This window comes from Dryas octopetala, chromosome 1, assembly GCF_963921425.1.
Source record: "Dryas octopetala chromosome 1, drDryOcto1.1, whole genome shotgun sequence".
NCBI lineage: Eukaryota > Viridiplantae > Streptophyta > Magnoliopsida > Rosales > Rosaceae > Dryas > Dryas octopetala.
This window is the reverse complement of record NC_141366.1, coordinates 8,459,093-8,480,989: the sequence shown is the minus strand read 5'-3', so window position 1 is coordinate 8,480,989 and position 21,897 is coordinate 8,459,093. Positions and strand designations below refer to the sequence as shown.

Sequence of the window (21,897 nt, the reverse complement as noted above, 5' to 3'; positions counted from 1 at the left end):
CTCCTCCCCCCTTGCTCTGTTTTTTTTCCCTCCGCCGATCACCACCTTCCTCGCACCAGCAGCACCCACCACAAATCTAACCCCACAAATCTCTGTTCCAAAGATGTCAGTTCTGAACAATTTCGGAAGTATCTCATACAGAACCCACCACAAATTTAACCCCATATTCAAACCCTCCACTCTAACCCTCTTCGTTGCCACCCAAAGACCCCATATGCATTTTACATCTCCTCCTCGCAACACAATCCGATGCCTTTTCACCGGCATCGTCGAGGAAATGGGCCAAGTCAAGCAACTGGGTATTGGTGAACGCGGCGGGTTCGACATGAAAATCGACGCCAAAACCGTCCTCGAGGGAGTGAACCTTGGCGATAGCATTGCCGTGAACGGCACCTGCCTCACGGTGACTGAGTTCGACACCCAATTGTCCGACTTCACGGTCGGGCTGTCGCCGGAGACGCTTAGGATGACGGCGCTGGTGGAGCTCGAACCCGGGTCGCTTGTGAATTTGGAGCGGGCGGTGCAACCCACGAGCCGAATGGGCGGGCATTTTGTGCAGGGTCATGTGGATGGCACAGGGGAGATAGTGTCAATGGAGGCTGAGGGGGATTCACTGTGGATCAAGGTGAAGGCAGCAAAGGAGCTGCTCAAGTATGTGCTCCCAAAAGGGTTTATAGCCGTGGATGGGACAAGCTTGACGGTGGTGGATGTGTTTGATGAAGAAGACTGCTTTAATTTCATGTTGGTGGCTTATACTCAGCAGAAAGTGCAGCATGGTGGTGGGCGCGGGGAGGGTGGTGCAGCAGGGTGGTGGGCCCACGGTGGTGGTGCTGCGCGCGGGGAGGGTGGTGCAGCATGGTGGAGAGGTGGGGAGGGGGTGTGTACGGGGGGGGGGGGGAGATGGGGATGGGGTGTGTGAGTTTTGGGTGTGTGTGAGTTTTTTTTTTCTGTTTAGGGAGGGTGTGCAAAAAGAAAAATGGATGGGGGTGTGTGGGTGAGGGAAGGGCCAAATGGTCTTTTTCCTTGAGTTTTTTTTTTTTTTTTCAAGAAAGGGTGTGCAAAGAGAGATTTAGGGTGTGCAAATAGCAGCACTCTATATATATATATATACTATAGTATATATAATCAGAGGAATTGCTATCGTCAAATTATCTAAACATTAATGCCCATTTGTTGAAAGTGCGTGTGTAGTATATATTAATATTATGTGTTTTTAAAGGCTAAAAGCATAAATTTATAGCCTGATAGGTTCATTTACACGTGAAATATTTTGATAAGCCAGCCCACTTTTTAATGAGTTTGAGAGATTGGCAAGGACGATGGAAGCGTGTGTATACGTAAGTGCTTGTATCCACATTGGTGTGGGGGAGGGAGTATTGCATCCAGAGTCGGCCTTATGTCTAGACTTGTGGTTAAGTGCTAACACAGGGTCATAGGTTTGAAGGTTGGTCTAGTTTTGCTAAAAAGTAAAAACAAATAAAAGCATAGAAAATGACAAAAGACTTGGGTTGCGATAAAATATCGTGAGCGCACCACCATACAACTTTAAAGTCCGATAAAGTTCTGAATTAAGGCACAAATTTTAGACTTTCATAAAAATGGAGTCATTTTTCGGTGTGATCATAACACCGTCATTACATGATGTTACTAATTCACCTATATTATAACACATATTTATTAATATTAAGAATAAACATTTTACCACTTAAAGTTGGATTAAATTGGACGAAATGACATTGCCATGTGACCAATTTTGACAGATTGGTTAATAAAATAGACACAAAAGAGTAAAGTGACACAAAAGTTAGTTATGGGTGCATGGTAAATTGAGTGGGACAAAAAAAAGTTATATAGCTGGTAAAGTACGAACCGATTTCAACTTCGGGTGGTAAAACAAATAATAAACCTAAACATTTCTCATGCATGCATTTTTGTTAGAATGAAATATTTCTCATACTTATAAAAGAATTTCTTATACTTTTATAGTTTTATTAGAAATAAAAAATTAACATAGCACATTATTAATTAATACGTATGGTTGGTGAAACTGTTCAAACGATCAATTAATATCATGTTTCTTTATATATAGGAATAGGAAGGCGATTTTCGCACTCTTTTTTTCTCCGTTTGCACTCCATTTCATTTTTTAATGTATTTTGTATGTTTCTATTATATATTTTTCCAAATTTATCCTTTATGACTGTTGAATTTTTATTTTAATTATCTTTTAGTAATGATTATTTTTTCCTAAATTCTCTCATACTTATTAAAAAAATAAAAATAAGTAATTTTCTTTCCTCCCGGCCCGTTGTATCTTCTTTATATTGCATCTCTTTGCCTTCTATACCTTTTTTTTTTCTTTTGTGAATCAGTCTTATACGTGCTTTCAATCATTATTCTAAACTTCATTAGAAAAATATTTAGTTTGTCATATTTTTTTTTCGTTTTCTTCATGAGTGTCATTATTTATGTATCTTCTTCTTTTGATATATGGTGGATTTTGTGTTATAAAATTAATTAGGGTTTTAATTAGTCCACTCCCTCATTTTTGGGTCTTTTGACACTGCCAAGAAAAATGTTCCCGTGCCAAGCAACCACTACTTATTTGTATATTTGATTTTTTAAAAAATGAATGTCACATGACAGCTTAATTAGAAAAGAGAGATGTACTATATATCATGAAGACGGACAAAAGTGTAGAGAATTAGATAAGTTTTTTTTCCTTTTTAAAAGAGAGTTATAGAAATAGATATATTATTATGACGATTTTAAAAAAGTAAATGTGTAGGATTTAATGTTGTATATGTGACATTCTATAATTAAAAGCCAAATGATATTTGTGAAAAATAAATAATATAAATATATACAAACATTTAAAAAAATAAGAAGAAGTACAAATAGAGAAAAGAGGAGTGCGAAAATCACCTCCCTATATATATATCTTGTCGACATTATTGATGATCTTAGAAAATCATATGTGATGGTACAATATTCTATACCGACTGGTTAATTGGCTCAACATGATCTAAGAGTCTTTTTTCTTCTTCTTCTTCTTCTTCTTTTTTAATCATATATCAGCAACATGATTTAAGGGTACTCTGCAATTAATTAGAACTAGCTTTATTAATTTGTAAGATTGAGAACATGATTAGGGCTCGTAAATTCATTTGTTGTTTCCTTTCCATATTCACTTTCTTCATGCTTCTTACAAACCTAGGTAAGTAACGTACTTTACTTCTTGATTACGTACTCATACATGCACAGAACACATGACAATTCATTAAATGATTCTTTTTTATATTACTAGGCACGTACCTTAAACTAATTAATTTACTGTTTTTTCCAGAATACAAAAGTTAGCATAACATATTAATTGAGCTTATGAAATATTTAGGTGATGTCTGTAATTTGCTGCAGGCAACTGTTATGGGGTACGAGGTTATTTTAAATGCGTTAAAAAACATGTAGCATGCAGTCGTCTGAGCACAACATTTCACGGGCAATGCAGATGGGAAAATAGTTGCAACAAGAAATGCAAGCATGAGGGATCAGTTTGTGGAGTATGCAAACTTTTCGATAATCATCTCAAATGCTATTGCTACGACTGTTGATCAGTGTTAACTACTACGTACGATTGAACAATAAACAGTCGATTTGGCCTTTGTATCAGTTCATGGCATGCTCAGAATGTGTACATGAAACAATATATTAATGCTTCCTATGTCTATTCGACTCCGAATCTTCCGATGAATATACTTTTGGTGTTGATATTAATTGTGTTTACTTTTAAATAAGTCCCTTTAATTTTTTGTAATTATCCTTCCAAAGAAATCAGCGAAATTGAAAGGACAAATACTGGAATGCTAGTAATTAAATCATAGTTAAGTTGCAAGACTAAATTGATCATAATGTTATTCAAATAGCTAAACAATTTTTAAACTTATGACTGAAAAAGATGGTCCATGCCTTCGATTTATGTGTTATTTATCCATTTTTATTGTTTTTATGGCAATGGGCAGTGAGACTCCTGCAACTAATGAGAAGCTTAAAAAATGAAACCGAAAAGAATATATATCTAAAAATAAATGATACAAATTATGGGACCACATTAAAGGGTGGTTCCTAAAAATGTGATCCTCGAATTAAGTCTTCAACTTAAGTGTTGATGCTAAAAAATGGTAAAGCAGTCAACGTCGAGTCGAACCACGTTGACCTGTTGACCTCTCACTGAGTGGATGACACGTCGAAATGGGGTAGGAACAAGTAGCTGGGTCCGATTAGTGAATAGTGGAGAAAGAATAATATCCAAAGCACCCTGCGCAAGTACACAAAAGTGAGCGGGAAGAGCACCGGTGTGGTACCGGTTGAACCTCCTCCGACGCTCAAGTCAGTGTCCAGAGAATTTGTGAACAGAGTGAGTGAATAGTATAATATTGATTGAATTGTCCTTTTGTAACAAGAAAGTACCTCTTTTATAGTACTTTTGGAAGAGTCAACCAATCCGGTGATGACACGTGTCCCTTGTAATGATTCGCACTGTATGAGCGCCACGTGTCACCTGTCTCGAGGATCCGAGTGAGTTGACACGGGTCGGGGCCCAGGAGGCTTGAGCTTGGGAGGCCGGAACCTAGGAGGTCAGGACCTAAGGGGTCGGAGCCTATGAGGCCGGAGCCTAGGAGGTCAAGGCCTAGGAGGCCGGAGCGTAGGGGGCCGGAGCCTAGGAGGTCAGGGGCTAAGAGCCCCCGAAGGGTTTAGTCTTTGGGCCTAGGAAGTCGATGCCTAGAAGCTCATAAGCCTAGGAGGGGCTTAGCTTTTGAGTCTAGACCCAACCGACATGATGTTAATAATTAGTCATACGAACATTAAGTAAGTCATTGACTTACATCTCTGGATGTATGTATATGTATTCTAGAATCATATTGATAAAATATTAGCCAAATCACGATGGTTAATTCCTTATATAACCGACTCAACTAATTTACACGCACCAATTTAGATAAGCAGCATAACTCTTGGACCCTTGGTTGTGTGAAGGGACAATCTATGGCAATAGATGTCACAGCTGGGATCACAAAGATAGGGAGATACTTGTGATCCCTAAAGAGGCATTTTCTATATATAAATTGTTTAAATTAAATTTTAACCATTGATATAACACGTACCATAATAATTTAAAAGGAATCCATCTTACAATTAAATGCTGTAGACTTGATATATGGGACCGAATATTAACCAAGGGACATATGGTATGGTAAAATTGTTCTAAAAGGTCAATAGCATGTTTTCCCGCCCCTAAGCAATATTGATATATATAACAGAATATATATTGTATATATAGATGACAAAGCAATGCCCATGATGTTGAACACATGCAGTATATATATAGTGACTGGCCTGATTGGGTCAACATGCATGATTTTATGAAGCATTTGGTCCTTTCAAGCCTATAGCTTAAATTTAATAAAGTATTTTAATTCCAAAGGCGAATTAAGAGTTTGCAATAATTAACTATCAGTAATAATTTTCTTTCCTTAATTGCGCGCTAGCTTTGGATTCATGAGATCGAACATGACCAAGTCCCCTAATAAATTTGTTCGTTTCCTTTCCATGTTCACCTTCTTCATGTTTCTTGCTTATATATGTAGTACTCTCAAATGCTTATGCATAAAATATTATAAGCTAGAAAAATGTTCTTTTCTTCCAAACATACAATAGTTTGACAACATATGTACACATTATTCAATTCCTATATATATGGCTCATGATCCTCACCAACATTAATTTGTGTAGCATAGTGTGTATGGGGGCCATACGGTTGGTTCGAATTAATGCGCTTTAAGAGAAAAAAGATATGCAGACGAAAAAGCCAAACGTTTTATGGGCTATGTATAAACGCAAGTAGTTGCGACAAGAAATGCAAGCAAGAATATTACATACTGGAAAACGTTTGTGGAGTATGTCAAAGTTTATATTAACTTTCTAGTGTCATTAATTATCAATCATGTGTAGCCTAATCCGTGCGTAATGTACCGTAATCAATTTCAATATCATTTTTTTGGTTAGCAATAATGAAATCGCCAATTGAGGTACCAATGCAAGTCAATATTTGATGATCATAGAAAAGACAAAAAGAGAATATGACAACATGCAACTTCATATCCTATGATTTTGAACACATATAGTAAGGAATCAACAATATATATGCGTTGGCTATTTGCTCATTATGATGAGATTCCAATGACGATTATCGATCTGTGATTTTCATGCATTGAAGAGTTTGCAATAATGTACTAACTATGATTTTCATCCTTGCATGCTTCGCAAGATTTGAGAGCATGGCTAAGGCTCCTAATTAAATTTGTTTGTTTCCTTTCCGTATATATTCATCTTCTTTATGCTTTTTACAAATACAGGCAAGTAACTTCTTCTTTACAATTGGTGAGCTTTGGTAGATATTGTTATATATCTATCTTCTTTATGCTTTCCATAAAAATTGGTGAGCTTTGCTAGAAATTGTTGTAGTGATGTCAAGAACTTGGGTTTTCTGGTAATACTCGTGGACTGAAATGCTATTGCTACGACAAGAACTGATCAATTATGTAGTATCTAATTAAAAACTATATATGTTAAAGGTAATTCAAGCAATTAACACAAAACTAATTGGTAATGAGTCAATTTATAAATTAGAAATTAAACACTATGCAAATTTATAATTTTACAATATCGACAATCCTCCACATTCTCACAATATGATCAACTGCCATTTCTCAACTGTACTTAAAAGAATGATTGCCAAAGACCACCCTACATGTAGAATACTAGTTATTGATGAAGAATATGAGATCCAAATAGAGTATTCATAAACATATAAAAAAGCTTAGCTGTACACGGCCTTGCATGGTCACGGACCTCAAGGTCAATTGCTTTTTCTATAATTCTTCATCAACAGATACGATTCACGATCACAAGATGATATTTGAATTTTGTGACATTTCTTTTACATCATCAATTAGAGTACCAGCCGAAGCAAGGCAGGGAGAGGGATGATTACACGGCTTCACAACTTGTTCTGCATCCATCTCTAAGATAATGTCAGAGAGACCTATGTCTGCACCAAATTGTAGACACACAAAATGGTTTAGGACCAATGATCTTACGGTCAAACAGTCCATTGTGATTTGCAAATGGTTCTATTTTAGTTGTGAATTGTAATAAGAGAGACTTAAAGTACAGTCCATTTTAGGAGTCTTTCTTAGACTAAGACCGGTAGTGATTTTGGGTTTTTAATTAAGACATTTTATTTTTCTTCTTTGACGGCTTTATGTTAGGTTTTAACTCCGAGATTTTGGGCGGAACATGCAGCCTCTACAAAACCCACTCTACACCCTAGGAAAGGAAAAACCCTTCAAATAGGGGAAAATACCATTCAAATCGAGGAAGGACTTTATTACGAATTAAAAGGATTTTTTTATAAATTAAAATGACTTTATTATGAATTAAAAAGATTTTCTTATAAATTTTAAAACACCCCCGATCTCCATCTAAAAACTATTTTTCTAAATGAACTAATCCTAATTATCTCTTGTAATAATGCTTGGGAAGAAGAGGGCATCTGAGTAATTGGACATCCGCTTAAAATAATATCTAGAGCCGTTGCATGCGAGGCCAATTATGTTGTGTGGTATTTTGGTGCTTGGTAACCTCCATGCAATTGCTCAAATGGAATGGATCTTGGCATCTTGCTCCTCAGCCTTTAGCGAGTGTGTTGTTGCATGCCTTTCACAAAATCATGAGCATTAAAACAAAAGAGATTTAGAATCCAGTCCATTTTATGAGTCTTTCTTAGATTAAGACCGGTAGTGATTTAGGGTTTTTAATTAAGTCTTTTTATTTTTATTTTTTGACGGATTTATGTTAGGTTTTAACTCTGAGATTTTGGGCTCCTCTACAAATCCCACTCTACACCCTAGAAGAGGAAATACCCTTCAAATCGGGGAATGACTTTATTATGAATTAAAAGATTTTCTTATAAATTATTAGGAATTAAAATAATTTTCTTATAAATTTTAAAACACATCTGGTTGTGATTTAGGGTTTTTAATTAAGTCATTTTATTTTTCTTCTTTGACGGCTTTATATTAAGTTTTAACTCCGAGATTTTGGGCGAAACATGCAATCTCTACAAAACCCACTCTACACCCTACGAGGGGAAATACCCTTCAAACAGGGGCAAATACCCTTCACATCGAGGAAGGACTTTATTACTAATTAAAAGGATTTTTTTATAAATTAAAATGACTTTATTATGAATTAAAAAGATTTTATTATAAATTTTAAAACACCTCCGATCTCCATCTAAAGACTGTTTTTCTAAATGAACTAATCCTAATTATCTCTTGTAATAATGCTTGGGAAGGAGAGGGCATCTGAGTAATTGGACATCCGCTTAAAATAATATCTAGAACCGTTGCATGCGAGGCCAATTATGTTGTGTGGTATTTTTGTGCTTGGTAACCTCCATGCAATTGCTCAAATGGAATGGATCTTGGCATCTTGCTCCTCAGCCTTTAGCGAGTGTGTTGTTGCATGCCTTTCACAAAATCATGAGCATTAAAACAAAAGAGACTTAGAATTCAGTCCATTTTATGAGTCTTTCTTAGATTAAGACCGGTAGTGATTTAGGGTTTTTAATTAAGTCTTTTTATTTTTCTTTTTTGACGGATTTATGTTAGGTTTTAACTTTAAGATTTTGGGCGGAGCCCAAAATCTCAGAGTTAAAACCTAACATGCAGCCTCTACAAAGCCCACTCTACACCCTAGGAGGGGAAATACCCTTCAAATCGGGGAATGACTTTATTATGAATTAAAATGATTTTCTTATAAATTATTATGAATTAAAATAATTTTCTTATAAATTTTAAAACACTTCTGGTTGTGATTTAGGGTTTTTAATTAAGTCATTTTATTTTTCTTCTTTGACGGCTTTATGTTAAGTTTTAACTCCGAGATTTTGGGAGGAACATGCAGCCTCTACAAAACTCACTCTACACCCTAGGAGGGGAAATACCCTTCAAACAGGGGCAAATACCCTTCAAATCGGGGAATGACTTTATTATGAATTAAAAGGATTTTCTTATACATTATTATGAATTAAAATAATTTTCTTATAAATTTTAAAACACCTTGTGATTTAGGGTTTTTAATTAAGTCATTTTATTTTTCTTCTTTGACGGCTTTATGTTAAGTTTTAACTCCGAGATTTTGGGCGGAACATGCAGCCTCTACAAAACCCACTCTACACCCTAGGAGGGGAAATACCCTTCAAACAGGGGCAAATACCCTTCACATCGAGGAAGGACTTTATTATGAATTAAAAGGATTTTTTTATAAATTAAAATGACTTTATTATGAATTAAAAAGATTTTCTTATAAATTTTAAAACACTCCCGATCTCCATCTAAAAACTGTTTTTCTAAATGAACTAATCCTAATTATCTCTTGTAATAATGCTTGGGAAGGAGAGGGCATCTGAGTAATTGGACATCCGCTTAAAATAATATCTAGAGCCGTTGCATGCGAGGCCAATTATGTTGTGTGGTATTTTGGTGCTTGGTAACCTCCATGCAATTGCTCAAATGGAATGGATCTTGACATCTTGCTGCTCAGCCTTTAGCGAGTGTGTTGTTGCATGCCTTTCACAAAATCATGAGCATTAAAACAAAAGAGACTTAGAATTCAGTCCATTTTATGAGTCTTTCTTAGATTAAGACCGGTAGTGATTTAGGGTTTTTAATTAAGTCTTTTTATTTTTCTTTTTTGACGGATTTATGTTAGGTTTTAACTTTAAGATTTTGGGCGGAGCCCAAAATCTCAGAGTTAAAACCTAACATGTAGCCTCTACAAAGCCCACTCTACACCCTAGGAGGGGAAATACCCTTCAAATTGAGGAATGACTTTATTATGAATGAAAAGAATTTTCTTATAAATTATTATGAATTAAAATGATTTTCTTATACATTTTAAAACACCTATGGTTGTGATTTAGGGTTTTTAATTAAGTCATTTTATTTTTCTTCTTTGACGGCTTTATGTTAAGTTTTAACTCCGAGATTTTGGGCGGAACATGTAGCCTCTACAAAACCCACTCTACACCCTAGGAGGGGAAATACCCTTCAAACAGGGGCAAATACCCTTCACATCGAGGAAAGACTTTATTATGAATTAAAAGGATTTTTTTATAAATTAAAATGACTTTATTATGAATTAAAAAGATTTTCTTATAAATTTTAAAACATCCCCGATCTCCATCTAAAAACTGTTTTTCTAAATGAACTAATCCTAATTATCTCTTGTAATAATGCTTGGGAAGGAGAAGGCATCTGAGTAATTGGACATCCACTTAAAATAATATCTAGAGCCGTTGCATGTGAGGCCAATTATGTTGTGTGGTATTTTGGTGCTTGGTAACCTCCATACAATTGCTCAAATGGAATGGATCTTGGCATCTTGCTCCTGAGCCTTTAGCGAGTGTGTTGTTGCATGCCTTTCACAAAATCATGAGCATTAAAACAAAAGAGATTTAGAATCCAGTTCATTTTATGAGTCTTTCTTAGATTAAGACCGGTAGTGATTTAGGGTTTTTAATTAAGTCTTTTTATTTTTATTTTTTGACGGATTTATGTTAGGTTTTAACTCTAAGATTTTGGGCAGAGCTCAAAATTTCAGAGTTAAAACCTAACATGCAGCCTCTACAAAGCCCACTCTACACCCTAGAAGGGGAAATACCCTTCAAATCGGGGAATGACTTTATTATGAATTAAAAGGATTTTCTTATAAATTATTATGAATTAAAATAATTTTCTTATAAATTTTAAAACACCTCTGGTTGTGATTTAGGGTTTTTAGTTAAGTCATTTTATTTTTCTTTTTTGACGGCTTTATGTTAAGTTTTAACTCCGAGATTTTGGGCAGAACATGCAGCCTCTACAAAACCTACACTACACCCTAGGAAGGCAAATACCCTTCAAACAGGGGCAAATACCCTTCACATCGAGGAAGGACTTTATTATGAATTAAAAGGATTTTTTTATAAATTAAAATGACTTTATTATGAATTAAAAAGATTTTCTTATAAATTTTAAAACACCCCCGATCTCCATATAAAAACTGTTTTTCTAAATGAACTAATCCTAATTATCTCTTGTAATAATGCTTGGGAAGGAGAGGGCATCTGAGTAATTGGACATCCACTTAAAATAATATCTAGAGTCGTTGCATGCGAGGCCAATTATGTTGTGTGGTATTTTGGTGCTTGGTAACCTCCATGCAATTGCTCAAATGGAATGGATCTTGGCATCTTGCTCCTCAGCCTTTAGCGAGTGTGTTGTTGCATGCCTTTCACAAAATCGTGAGCATTAAAACAAAAGAGATTTAGAATCCAGTTCATTTTATGAGTCTTTATTAGATTAAGACCGGTAGTGATTTAGGGTTTTTAATTAAGTCTTTTTATTTTTCTTTTTTGACGGATTTATGTTAGGTTTTAACTTTAAGATTTTGGACGGAGCCCAAAATCTCAGAGTTAAAACCTAACATGCAGCCTCTACAAAGCCCACTCTACACCCTAGGAGGGGAAATACCCTTCAAATTGAGGAATGACTTTATTATGAATTAAAAGAATTTTCTTATAAATTATTATGAATTAAAAAGATTTTTTTATAAATTTTAAAACACCTCTGGTTGTGATTTAGGGTTTTTAATTAAGTCATTTTATTTTTCTTCTTTGACGGCTTTATGTTAAGTTTTAATTCCGAGATTTTGGGCGAAACATGCAGCCTCTACAAAACCCACTCTACACCCTACGAGGGGAAATACCCTTCAAACAGGGGCAAATACCCTTCACATCAAGGAATGACTTTATTATGAATTAAAAGGATTTTTTTATAAATTAAAATGACTTTATTATGAATTTTAAAACACCCCCGATCTCTATCTAAAAACTATTTTTCTAAATGACGTAATCCTAATTATCTCTTGTAATAATGCTTGGGAAAGAGAGGACATCTGAGTAATTGGACATCCATTTAAAATAATATCTAGAGCCGTTGCATGCGAGGCCAATTATGTTGTGTAGTATTTTGGTGACCTCCATGCAATTGCTCAAATGGAATGGATCTTGGCATCTTGCTCCTCAGCCTTTAGCGAGTGTGCTGTTGCATGCCTTTCACAAAATCATGAGCATTAAAACAAAAGAGACTTAGAATCCAGTTCATTTTATGGATCTTTCTTAGATTATGACAGGTAGTGATTTATGGTTTTAAATTATGTCTTATTATTTTTCTTTTTTGACGGATTTATGTTAGATTTTAACTCTAAGATTTTGGGCGGAGCCCAAAATTTCAGTGTTAAAACCTAACATGCAGCGTCTACAAAACCCACTCTATACCCTAGGAGGGGAAATACCCTTCAAATCGGGGAATGACTTTATTATGAATTAAAAGGATTTTCTTATAAATTATTATGAATTAAAAAGATTTTCTTATAAATTTTAAAACACCTCTGGTTGTGGTTTAGGGTTTTTAATTAAGTCATTTTATTTTTTTTCTTTGACGACTTTATGTGAAATTTTAACTCCAAGATTTTGTGCGGAACATGCAGTCTCTACAAAACACTCTCTGGCTCGTGATTTTGGATTGTTAATTGGATTGTTTTAATGCTCATGATTTTGTGAAAGGCATGCAACAGCACACTCTCTAAAGTAGGGGTGGGCATATTAACCGCGGACCGCTAAAACCGGCCGAACCGCACCGCAAAAAACCGCGTTGACAAAAAAAAGTCAACACCGTCAAAAAAACCGAACCGCACCGCTTCTCTCCGGTTCCGGTTCCGGTTTCGGTTCTACACCTTATTTAACCGCACCGAACCGAACCGCACCACATACTTGCAAAAAATATATTTTTTTATATTTTTATACATATATTGTCATATACACCATTTTATATATTTTTTTATATATATTTATACCATTTTTATTTACTTTTTATACACTTTTTGTACACATTTTTGTACATTTTTATATATTTTTTAATTAGGATGGGTTTGCATCATTAAATAATTTGGCTTAGGCTTAAAAAAACAAGTGTGAGGCCCCATTAGGCCCAGAACCGTGGTGAGAACCGCACCACACCGCATTCAAGATGGTTTGGCTTGGTTTGGTTTTTTTATTTTTTTCACAGTTTTAAGCACCGAACCGCACCGTCTATTCATGTCTGGCGCGGTGCACGGTTCCGAGGAAAAAGTGAGTTGAACCGCACCGCGCCCACCCCTACTCTGAAGGCTGAGGAGCAAGATTCGAATGGAACCATTTTACTTCAAACTAGATAGCAGAGACGGCAATATATGAACCCACAGACCAATTAGCAAGCAAATTCCAAATGGCTCTTTCATCCCTTTGACTGCCTCTTCAACCAAGACAATTTAAATTTTTCAGATTCAATAATTGTATAATATACATTGAGAGTTTTGGTTACAAGACGCCTTGAATTTAAAAAATTTTCACTTTTTTATTGATATCAAAATAGAGTTTTTTGTCGTGCAACTTACACGTTAAGTTTTTAAAATTCAATGGTTATCAAATAAGATTTGCTTTGTAAAAGTTTTTGGTCTAAAAGTTAGAACTTTGGAGTAGATTCAAAAGAAGTGTTACACTTTATTATTTTGATGATGTAGGAGAGCACTAAAGAATTGATTTTAAGATTCCATGAGAGTATTCAGCTTCAGACGGTGCATGATACTTTAATTGAATACAAAGCAAGACTAACATTATTATAATCCAGAGATGGTTATATATATAAAATGAGGAATTTTGTGATTGATAATAATAACAGTTCATTTAAGAAACTTAATGGGTTGGTTGACTTTGTTTCGTTAGTCCTTTTTCTGACGTCCTAAATGTGATTTAATTTCCAACTGGACCGATTCTGAAACCCAGAGGCATTTGGACACGATAGAGTGAAACAAAATTGATTGGCTTAATTTAATCTTGTTCTTGCACATACCATGAGCTACAATATTGGTCTAGCCGTATAACCAGCTAAAGCTAAATGCTAAGAAGGATATGGACATGTTCAAGCGATATTTTAAGTGCAATTCACTTTAGCTTTGAAATGAAAATGAATATTATTTGATTCAATTCTCGAATCTAGAGACAATTCGGCTTGGTTATGTTGACCAACTTCATTTGGTGTTTTATAATAATGGGGATTCGGATATCTCAAAGATGTAAAGAAGGGTGACATTTCTTAAGCAAACAGACAGGACTTGTTGTTTGTGTGAAGTACGGCTAATGTAAGGCAGGCCTGCTTGGTTGATCCAGGAGACTGCAAATCTCAGCTTTTGGAAGCTTATAGATCAAACACAGTACAGAAAAAGACAATTCTTGTGTCATTGTTTATTTTGGATTTGATGTTTCCTATGAAGGCTGTTGTTAGAACCAGCAGGACTAGTTCTGTGCTCAAAGTCTGGCCGATGAGTTAAATGGGATTGACAGAAATTTCAGTTTTAGTCACATTTTGTTCTAGTTAAGGAGAGATTAATCTGCAAGTGTGAAAAAGTGAAGCTCAAATTCAAATTCAAATTCGCATACTGATTGAAATGCCAGGATCATCTGGAAGAAGAACAAAGAGGAAGATAAGATGGAGCAAACTGTATTCCTATGCATGCTTCAGACCCTCCCCTGCTGATGGTGATCCTGGCCAACAGCTCCTTGGTCAGCCAGGGTTTTCAAGGGTGGTTTTCTGCAACGAGCCTCAGCTGCACAAGGCTAAGCCTTACAAGTACCCCAACAACCATGTGTCCACAACCAAGTACAACATTGTGACCTTTCTTCCAAAAGCACTTTTCGAGCAGTTCCGGAGAGTTGCCAATCTCTATTTTCTTCTAGCAGCAGTGTTGTCCATCACTTCTTTGGCTCCTTTTACTTCAACAAGTTTGATTGCTCCTTTGGTCTTTGTAGTGGGGGTTAGCATGATTAAAGAGGCAGTGGAGGATTGGCACAGATTCTTGCAGGTAACACAAGAAAATAGAGTAGATTTTTCCAGATAATTTGCTATTTATATTCTCCTCCTTTGGCTTATGATCAAGAACCCCTTTGGCTTTCCTGTTCTACTTTGCTAGGAACATATCATTTTTCCATTTCTTAAATTTGCAAGGGCTATATTTGTTTACTTGTGACACTAAAATTCCAAGTATGTGTTTTTGCAGTGCAATTATTTAGATTTCTGTGCTTTCGTGTCTCTTTATAATATTATTGAAACAATTTTGTTTTGTCTTCAAGGATTTGAATGTAAACTCAAGAACTGTAAAGGCTCATGTTGGAGACGGCACATTCATTGAAAAATCATGGCAAGGACTTTCTGTAGGAGATGTTGTTAAAGTGAACAAGAATGAATATTTTCCAAGTGATCTCCTCTTGCTATCTTCCAGCTATGAGGATGGCATATGTTATGTAGAGACCATGAACCTCGATGGAGAAACGAATCTGAAGGTGAAAAGATGCTCAGAAGCCACACTTAGGTTGGCTAATGATCAAGCATTCAGTGAATTCAAGGCCACAATCCGCTGTGAGGACCCAAACCCTCATCTTTACACCTTTGTGGGGAATTTAGAGTTGAAAAATGCATCACATCCCTTGTGTCCTGCCACACTGCTTCTAAGAGATTCAAAACTTCGAAACACTGATTACATTTATGGAGTTGTGGTCTTCAGTGGGCCTGATACAAAAGCTGTAAGGAATTCGACAAGATCACCATCCAAGCGTAGTCGGATTGAAAGAAAGATGGATCTTGTCATCTACCTTCTTTTCTCAATGCTACTTTTGATTTCACTGTTCACTTCTTCTGGATTTGCACTGTTTCTGAAATTTGAGATGGTTAAGCATTGGTATCTTTCTCTGCAACATAATGATCTATTCTTTAAACCATCAAAGCCGGAGGTATCTGGTTTCCTACAATTCATAAGGGCTCTTATTTTGTATGGTTACTTGATCCCCATTTCTCTCTATGTCTCTATTGAGGTTGTCAAAGTTTTGCAAGCCATGCTGATTAACAAGGACATAGAATTGTATGATGAAGTTACGCGCAAGTCAGTTCAAACCCGAACATCAAATTTGAATGAAGAACTTGGTCAGGTAGGGATGATTCTGTCAGATAAAACAGGAACTTTGACATGTAACCAGATGGAATTTAGGAAATGCTCTTTTGCTGGAGTTTCATATGGGGGTAATATAAATAAAATCGATCATGCAGCATCTCAACGAATGAATGTTGATTTTGAGTCATATGGTTTTAGTATGGATGAATTTGAAACAGCAAGCCAAAGCTTTAAAAAATTTGAGTTCTCAGTGGCTGACATTAGCACTGAAAAAGCTGTTCTGGGTGGACTAAAACATACTCAGAATTCGAGTGCAGAAAACTCAAGATTCTCTTCTGTGGAAGAAGAATCTGCCATCAAGGGTTTCAACTTTAGGGATGATAGACTTATGAACAAAAAGTGGATGTATAGGTCCAACTTATTTGATGTAACAATGTTTTTCAGAGTCATGGCTCTGTGTCACACAGGCATACCAGTTGAGGATGATCAAATTCATCAGCTAAAGTATGAGGCAGAGTCACCAGAAGAAGTATCTTTTCTAATTGCTGCACAAGAATTTGGATTTCAATTTTGTCGAAGAAGTCAGTCCATTATGTTTCTTAAGGAGTTTGATCCTTCCTCTGGAGAGGAGGTTGAGAGGTAAATCCCATAGTTTTATTTTTCTGGTTAAGAGTACTTCCTTTTAAGTTCTGTTTGAAATAATGGCCAAACATGATATGAAGGTTATTTTCAGGAAGTACAAACTTTTAAACCTTTTAGAGTTCTGTAGTGCTCGGAAGAGAATGTCTGTTATAGTAAGCAATGAAGATGGTCAAATCTTTCTCCTCTGCAAAGGTGCAGATAAGTATGTCATCCTCTTTAATAATTCATCTATTGATCTCCTTTCTTGATAAAGGTCTCTTAAACTTCCAAGTATTAGTCCTTTAATTCTAAGTTGTAAAATCTCAATCCTACCTAACTTATTTGTATCTCATATGAATTTTGGTTTTCAGCATTATCTTCGACAGACTTGCAGAAAATGGTAGGTCATACCAACAGGCAACAACTGTACACCTTTCTAATTACGCAGAAGATGGATTCCGCACTCTTGCATTTGCTTATCGGATGCTTGATGCTGTTGAGTATGAACAATGGAACTCAATATTTACCCAGGCTAAGACCACAATAGGTCCTGAAAGAGAAGAAGTACTAGAGAAAGCATCTGAAATGATTGAAAAGGATTTAATTTTATTAGGGGTTGCTGCTGTTGAAGACAAGTTACAGAAAGGGGTTAGTTATCTGTCTCTCGCTGTTTTCGTGTATGAATAAGAGCACATATCTGTTCAAGTTTGTGGTTTTAAAGTAGATAACCAGGACATAAAACATGATGTGAGGGGTATATAAGATGGACATGTATGGCATTTGTATGTTCACAGGCTCTTTCTCATAGTGATACCTTCTCCTTTATGTACATACATATCAGGTTCCAGAATGCATAGATAAACTAGCACAAGCAGGGATCAAAATATGGCTGCTCACTGGTGACAAGAAGGAAACTGCAATAAATATTGGGTAAGTCTTGTGAAAATCATGTACTTGGTATACTTTGAATTCATACATCTTCCAAAATATATTGATGGAAGCTAAAATGTAATCCTTTTTCTTTTTACCCCCCTTCTTATTGGCAGATTCGCTTGCAGCTTACTTCGGCAGGATATGAAACAATTTCATCTAAGTCTGGGCAAAGAAAGTGCAACTAGTAACCAACTGAAGGTGGAAATTCACTTCAGAGAGCAATGATTTTAGAAAGCTTTTATGTATATTTGGCCATCTCATAGCTAAGTTAATAAAGGAAAAGATATTTGGAATCTTCCAATCATCGTCCCAACCCCAGGGACTTGTATGATTGCCAGGATTCTTGTTTCCTTTCACATGCATGCATCCCAGCAACTAACTGGCACACAAGTAAAATCTATTTTGCAGTGGCCTTTTGAACTTGTTTCTGAGACACTTAACATTTTAACTTAGATGTGTTATGGGATTAAATTGACTTTGAGTTTTAAGGAGACTATAGTAAGTTTTCAATTTTTTGAAATGTCCAACTTTAATAAAGGTTGAGTTGGTAATCACATATTTTGTTTTTTCTAGTTTCCAGGATATGAAAGAAGACATTTTAAACCAACTTGAAAGTTTTCACAAAGTGAATTCTGAAGAAGGCAGTAAAGATGCACCCCTGGCCTTGGTAGTAGATGGAAAAGCTCTTGAAATTGCTCTGAGGAGTGATGTGAAGGACCAGTTCTTATCTTTGGCTGTTAATTGTGCTTGTGTTATATGCTGCAGGGTCTCTCCAAAACAGAAGGCTTTGGTAGGTCTATCATCTTCATTTTAGGAGTTAGGCAAACAGAAGGCTTCTTTTATAAGCTGCAGTGAATTTTATCATCTTACCAACTTCTGTAATCATAATGTTCAGAAAAACAAGCTGATTCCATCTTTTCATTTCAAAATACCTACTAGTGTCCTGAAATCCATCTTACATTTTCGCAGATTACTCGATTGGTAAGGGAACATACAGGCAGGACAACCTTGGCAATTGGAGATGGGGCAAATGATGTTGGCATGATTCAAGAGGCTGATATTGGAGTAGGAATCAGTGGCATGGAAGGAATGCAGGTAAGCTTCAGAAATGATCTTTGACTTATATTGCTGGTGGCAACCACTTCTTTGTTCATCTTGAGTTTGCTTTAGGGTTGATGTTGGTAATTTTTAACAACAATATTAAAACCTTGCAAGTGCACAAATCAAATGATAGTATAGTAAGCAAGCAAGGGTCATTCCCACAGAGATTGTAATCTAAAGAGATGTTTATCAATGTCACACAAAGAAAACTAGAACACAATTAAACACGAAAACAAAATAAAGATTGAAATCACAAGGACTTCCACACACACGCCAACACCAAAGGGGTTTTGATTTAATTTTGTAAATAAAACAAAACAAGGAAAAGAAAACAAAACAAAATTTAAATTAGAGTTTAAGAGAAATTGGTTTAAAATCAATCAAGAACAATAGCTAGGACTCACTATCCACCTCCAAACAATCAATCAATCCATAAACAACAATAGATAATCAATTTCTAGCAAGCATATGATGACGACACTCACAACAAGATCATGGCATTTGACTCTAGTTGTATGATTCTCTCTTAAGTGTATGTAAGGTGTATGGCATTTACATCAATACGTGTATTCTTAATTGAAATCCAGTATGGCATCTACTCAAATTAACAATCAAAAATCCATTAAGATCAAAGAGAATATGAGTGTCACAAAAACCCTAAAACATGGCATTTGTTATTAGGAATTCAAGAATCGATTTCTCATAACTAGTTCTTAACCCAATTATTCGTTGCAAACAAGAGCACATTCAATATGGCAATTGACATATGTTCTAAAACAATTTAATTCCGATACATGCTTCAAAGTTAGCTACTCAAAGAATCAAAATATCAGAATTCACATAATATAGAGAAACCGAAATCATCACGCTTGTAGAAACTGAAAAATCCATTCAAAGTTGTTTATAGAATTGAAATCATGTTTAGGGCTTCAAGATTAAGCCTAACAAACAAGAAATTAGTTACTCATGTTCTTGGATGAACTCAAAAATAAATACATAAGAACTGAAAATTCAAAGAAGAAAGGAAAAGAAAGAACTCGTTGGCAGCTTTCTCCTCTGGTCGTTGCTCTCCTTAGGACGTCAATCCCCTGGTATAGGGCCTTGGCTGGCTTTTTATATGACTTAAATCAAAGTCCTAAACCCTCAAATTGACTGAAAAGTCGTCCAAGAAGTCTTGGTAAACAAGGAATCCAAATAGGAAAGTAAAGATCACAATTCCTAACTCCATAGGGAAATACAGCTCAGCCCAATTGTCACACGATTTGGGGATCTTCGGCCTTCTAGAAAAATCAGTAAAAATATATTTTAGAAAGATAAATGTCTTATCTTTCCAACCATATATGGAACGTAACTTGAAAAATTCGGGAAGGCTTCCGTTTCTTCATATTCACGTAACATGTACGAAACTGTCCTGTCTGCACGTGGGCTAACTTTACTTGTAAAACTGTACCAATTGGCTCGGTAATAAATTCTAGAAAAATCACAGATTGAACTTCAAGGTGTTAGGTTTCATTTCCAATTGGCCTTGCGCTAAAATTCCTCTGAAAAGTTGATTTTCCCTTAAAAACCTTCTATGAGCGCAGAAAAGCTGAAAATCAGAAAAGTGAAGTAATAAGCCCTTTTTAAATCTAATTCTTCTACAAAACCTAAGTAAAAAGAGTACATAAATGAGTATATTTATGGACTTATCAGTTGATTCAAAGATGCTTATGTTCATCAAGTCCTCATTTCTGAAACTGGCATTTACAACATTTTCCTGGAACACCACTTGCAGGCAGTCATGGCCAGTGACATCTCACTGCCTCAGTTCAGATTCTTGGGGAGATTACTTATAGTTCATGGGCACTGGTGTTACAAGAGGATTTCAAAAATGGTAGATTTTTCCATCAAATTTTAATTGATAGACCACAGCTTTATATGGTAGTCTTGAATTCTGCTGCTAGACTGAAACCCTTTCCTCTATCCAGATTCTCTACTTTGTGTACAAGAACATTGCATTTGGCCTCACACTGTTCTACTATGAATTATACACACGTTTCTCAGGGGAGGTCCTATATGATGACTGGTATATGGCACTATTTAATGTGATTTTGACATCTTTGCCTGTTATTTCATTGGGAGTCCTTGAGCAGGATGTTTCATCAGAAGTGTGCCTCCAGGTAAACAAATTAGACAAAAATCACCCCTTTTTCTACTAAACAGTGTTAGCTTGATATTCATTTTTGACCTGTTTCTTAACAGCTTAAACTTTTGAGGTGGAGTGGTTTCTAAATTTACATATATTTTTCTTTTCTTTAAATGGAACAGTTCCCAGCTCTTTATCAACAAGGCCAAAAGAACATATATTTCACTTGGGGCCGCATCATTGGTTGGATACTAAACGGTGTAGTTGCTTCCCTAGTCATCTTCCTTGCCAACATATACACTCTCTCCTCCACAGCATTCCAAAAAGCTGGTGATGTTGCAGACATCACACACCTTGGAGCGATGACATACACCTGCATAATCTGGACCGTCAATTGCCAGATTGCCCTCATCATCAACCACTTCACTTGGATCCAACACCTCTTCATATGGGGCAGCATCATGTGCTGGTATGTCTTCTTGCTGGTCTATGGTGCACTCCCTCCAGCATACTCACAAAGAGGGTTTGGGGTTTTGGTTGAGGCTCTTGGCCCTGCACCCATGTACTGGATTGTCACATTGCTTGTTGTGGTTGTTTCTCTGCTTCCCTACTTCATCCACATCGTGATCCAACGGTCATTCTATCCCTTGGACGATCATGTGATTCAGGAAATGAAGTATTGCAGGAAAGATATTGGTGATGACAATCAAGTGTGGAAGAGGGAACAGAACAACTCCATGAAGAGGACCCAGGTTGGGTTTTCTGCTAGAGTTGATGCAAGAATTCGTTTTCTGAAAGAGAACTTGTACCAAAAGAAACAGTTGATATATAGATCAGTGACAAACAGCCCAATATATAAATCACTGACAAGCAGCCCAGTATCATAAGTACTATGTAGTGCATGCTTTCTTGTCAATTATCTTAAAAGGCTAATTACTCATGTAATTTATTCTTTACTCATTAATTTGTAA

General features: G+C 35.9%; 1 protein-coding gene and 1 pseudogene across 1 annotated transcript; both read left to right on the top strand.

The window, feature by feature from the left end:
- The first annotated feature begins 84 nt into the window (after nucleotides 1-84).
- Nucleotides 85-4,231, top strand: LOC147297355 (riboflavin synthase pseudogene; annotated as a pseudogene).
- Nucleotides 4,232-14,649: 10,418 nt separating this feature from the next.
- On the top strand, nucleotides 14,650-21,813 carry LOC147297354 (putative phospholipid-transporting ATPase 4). The gene is made up of 11 exons (XM_086232332.1): nucleotides 14,650-15,063; nucleotides 15,332-16,785; nucleotides 16,880-16,990; nucleotides 17,139-17,415; nucleotides 17,609-17,697; nucleotides 17,814-17,898; nucleotides 18,281-18,490; nucleotides 18,670-18,795; nucleotides 20,576-20,674; nucleotides 20,769-20,960; nucleotides 21,109-21,813. The coding sequence occupies exons 1-11, from the start codon at nucleotides 14,650-14,652 to the stop codon at nucleotides 21,811-21,813; spliced, it is 3,762 nt and encodes a 1,253-aa protein (XP_086088458.1).
- Nucleotides 21,814-21,897: the final 84 nt, after the last annotated feature.

Coding starts and splice junctions, on each gene's coding strand:
- LOC147297354 (XM_086232332.1), top strand. CDS start 14,650: ATGCCAGGATCATCTGGAAGAAGAACAAAGAGGAAGATAAGATGGAGC. Junction 17,698..17,813: donor GAAACTGCAATAAATATTGG/GTAAGTCTTGTG, acceptor TCTTATTGGCAG/ATTCGCTTGCAGCTTACTTC. Junction 20,675..20,768: donor ACAAGAGGATTTCAAAAATG/GTAGATTTTTCC, acceptor TCCTCTATCCAG/ATTCTCTACTTTGTGTACAA.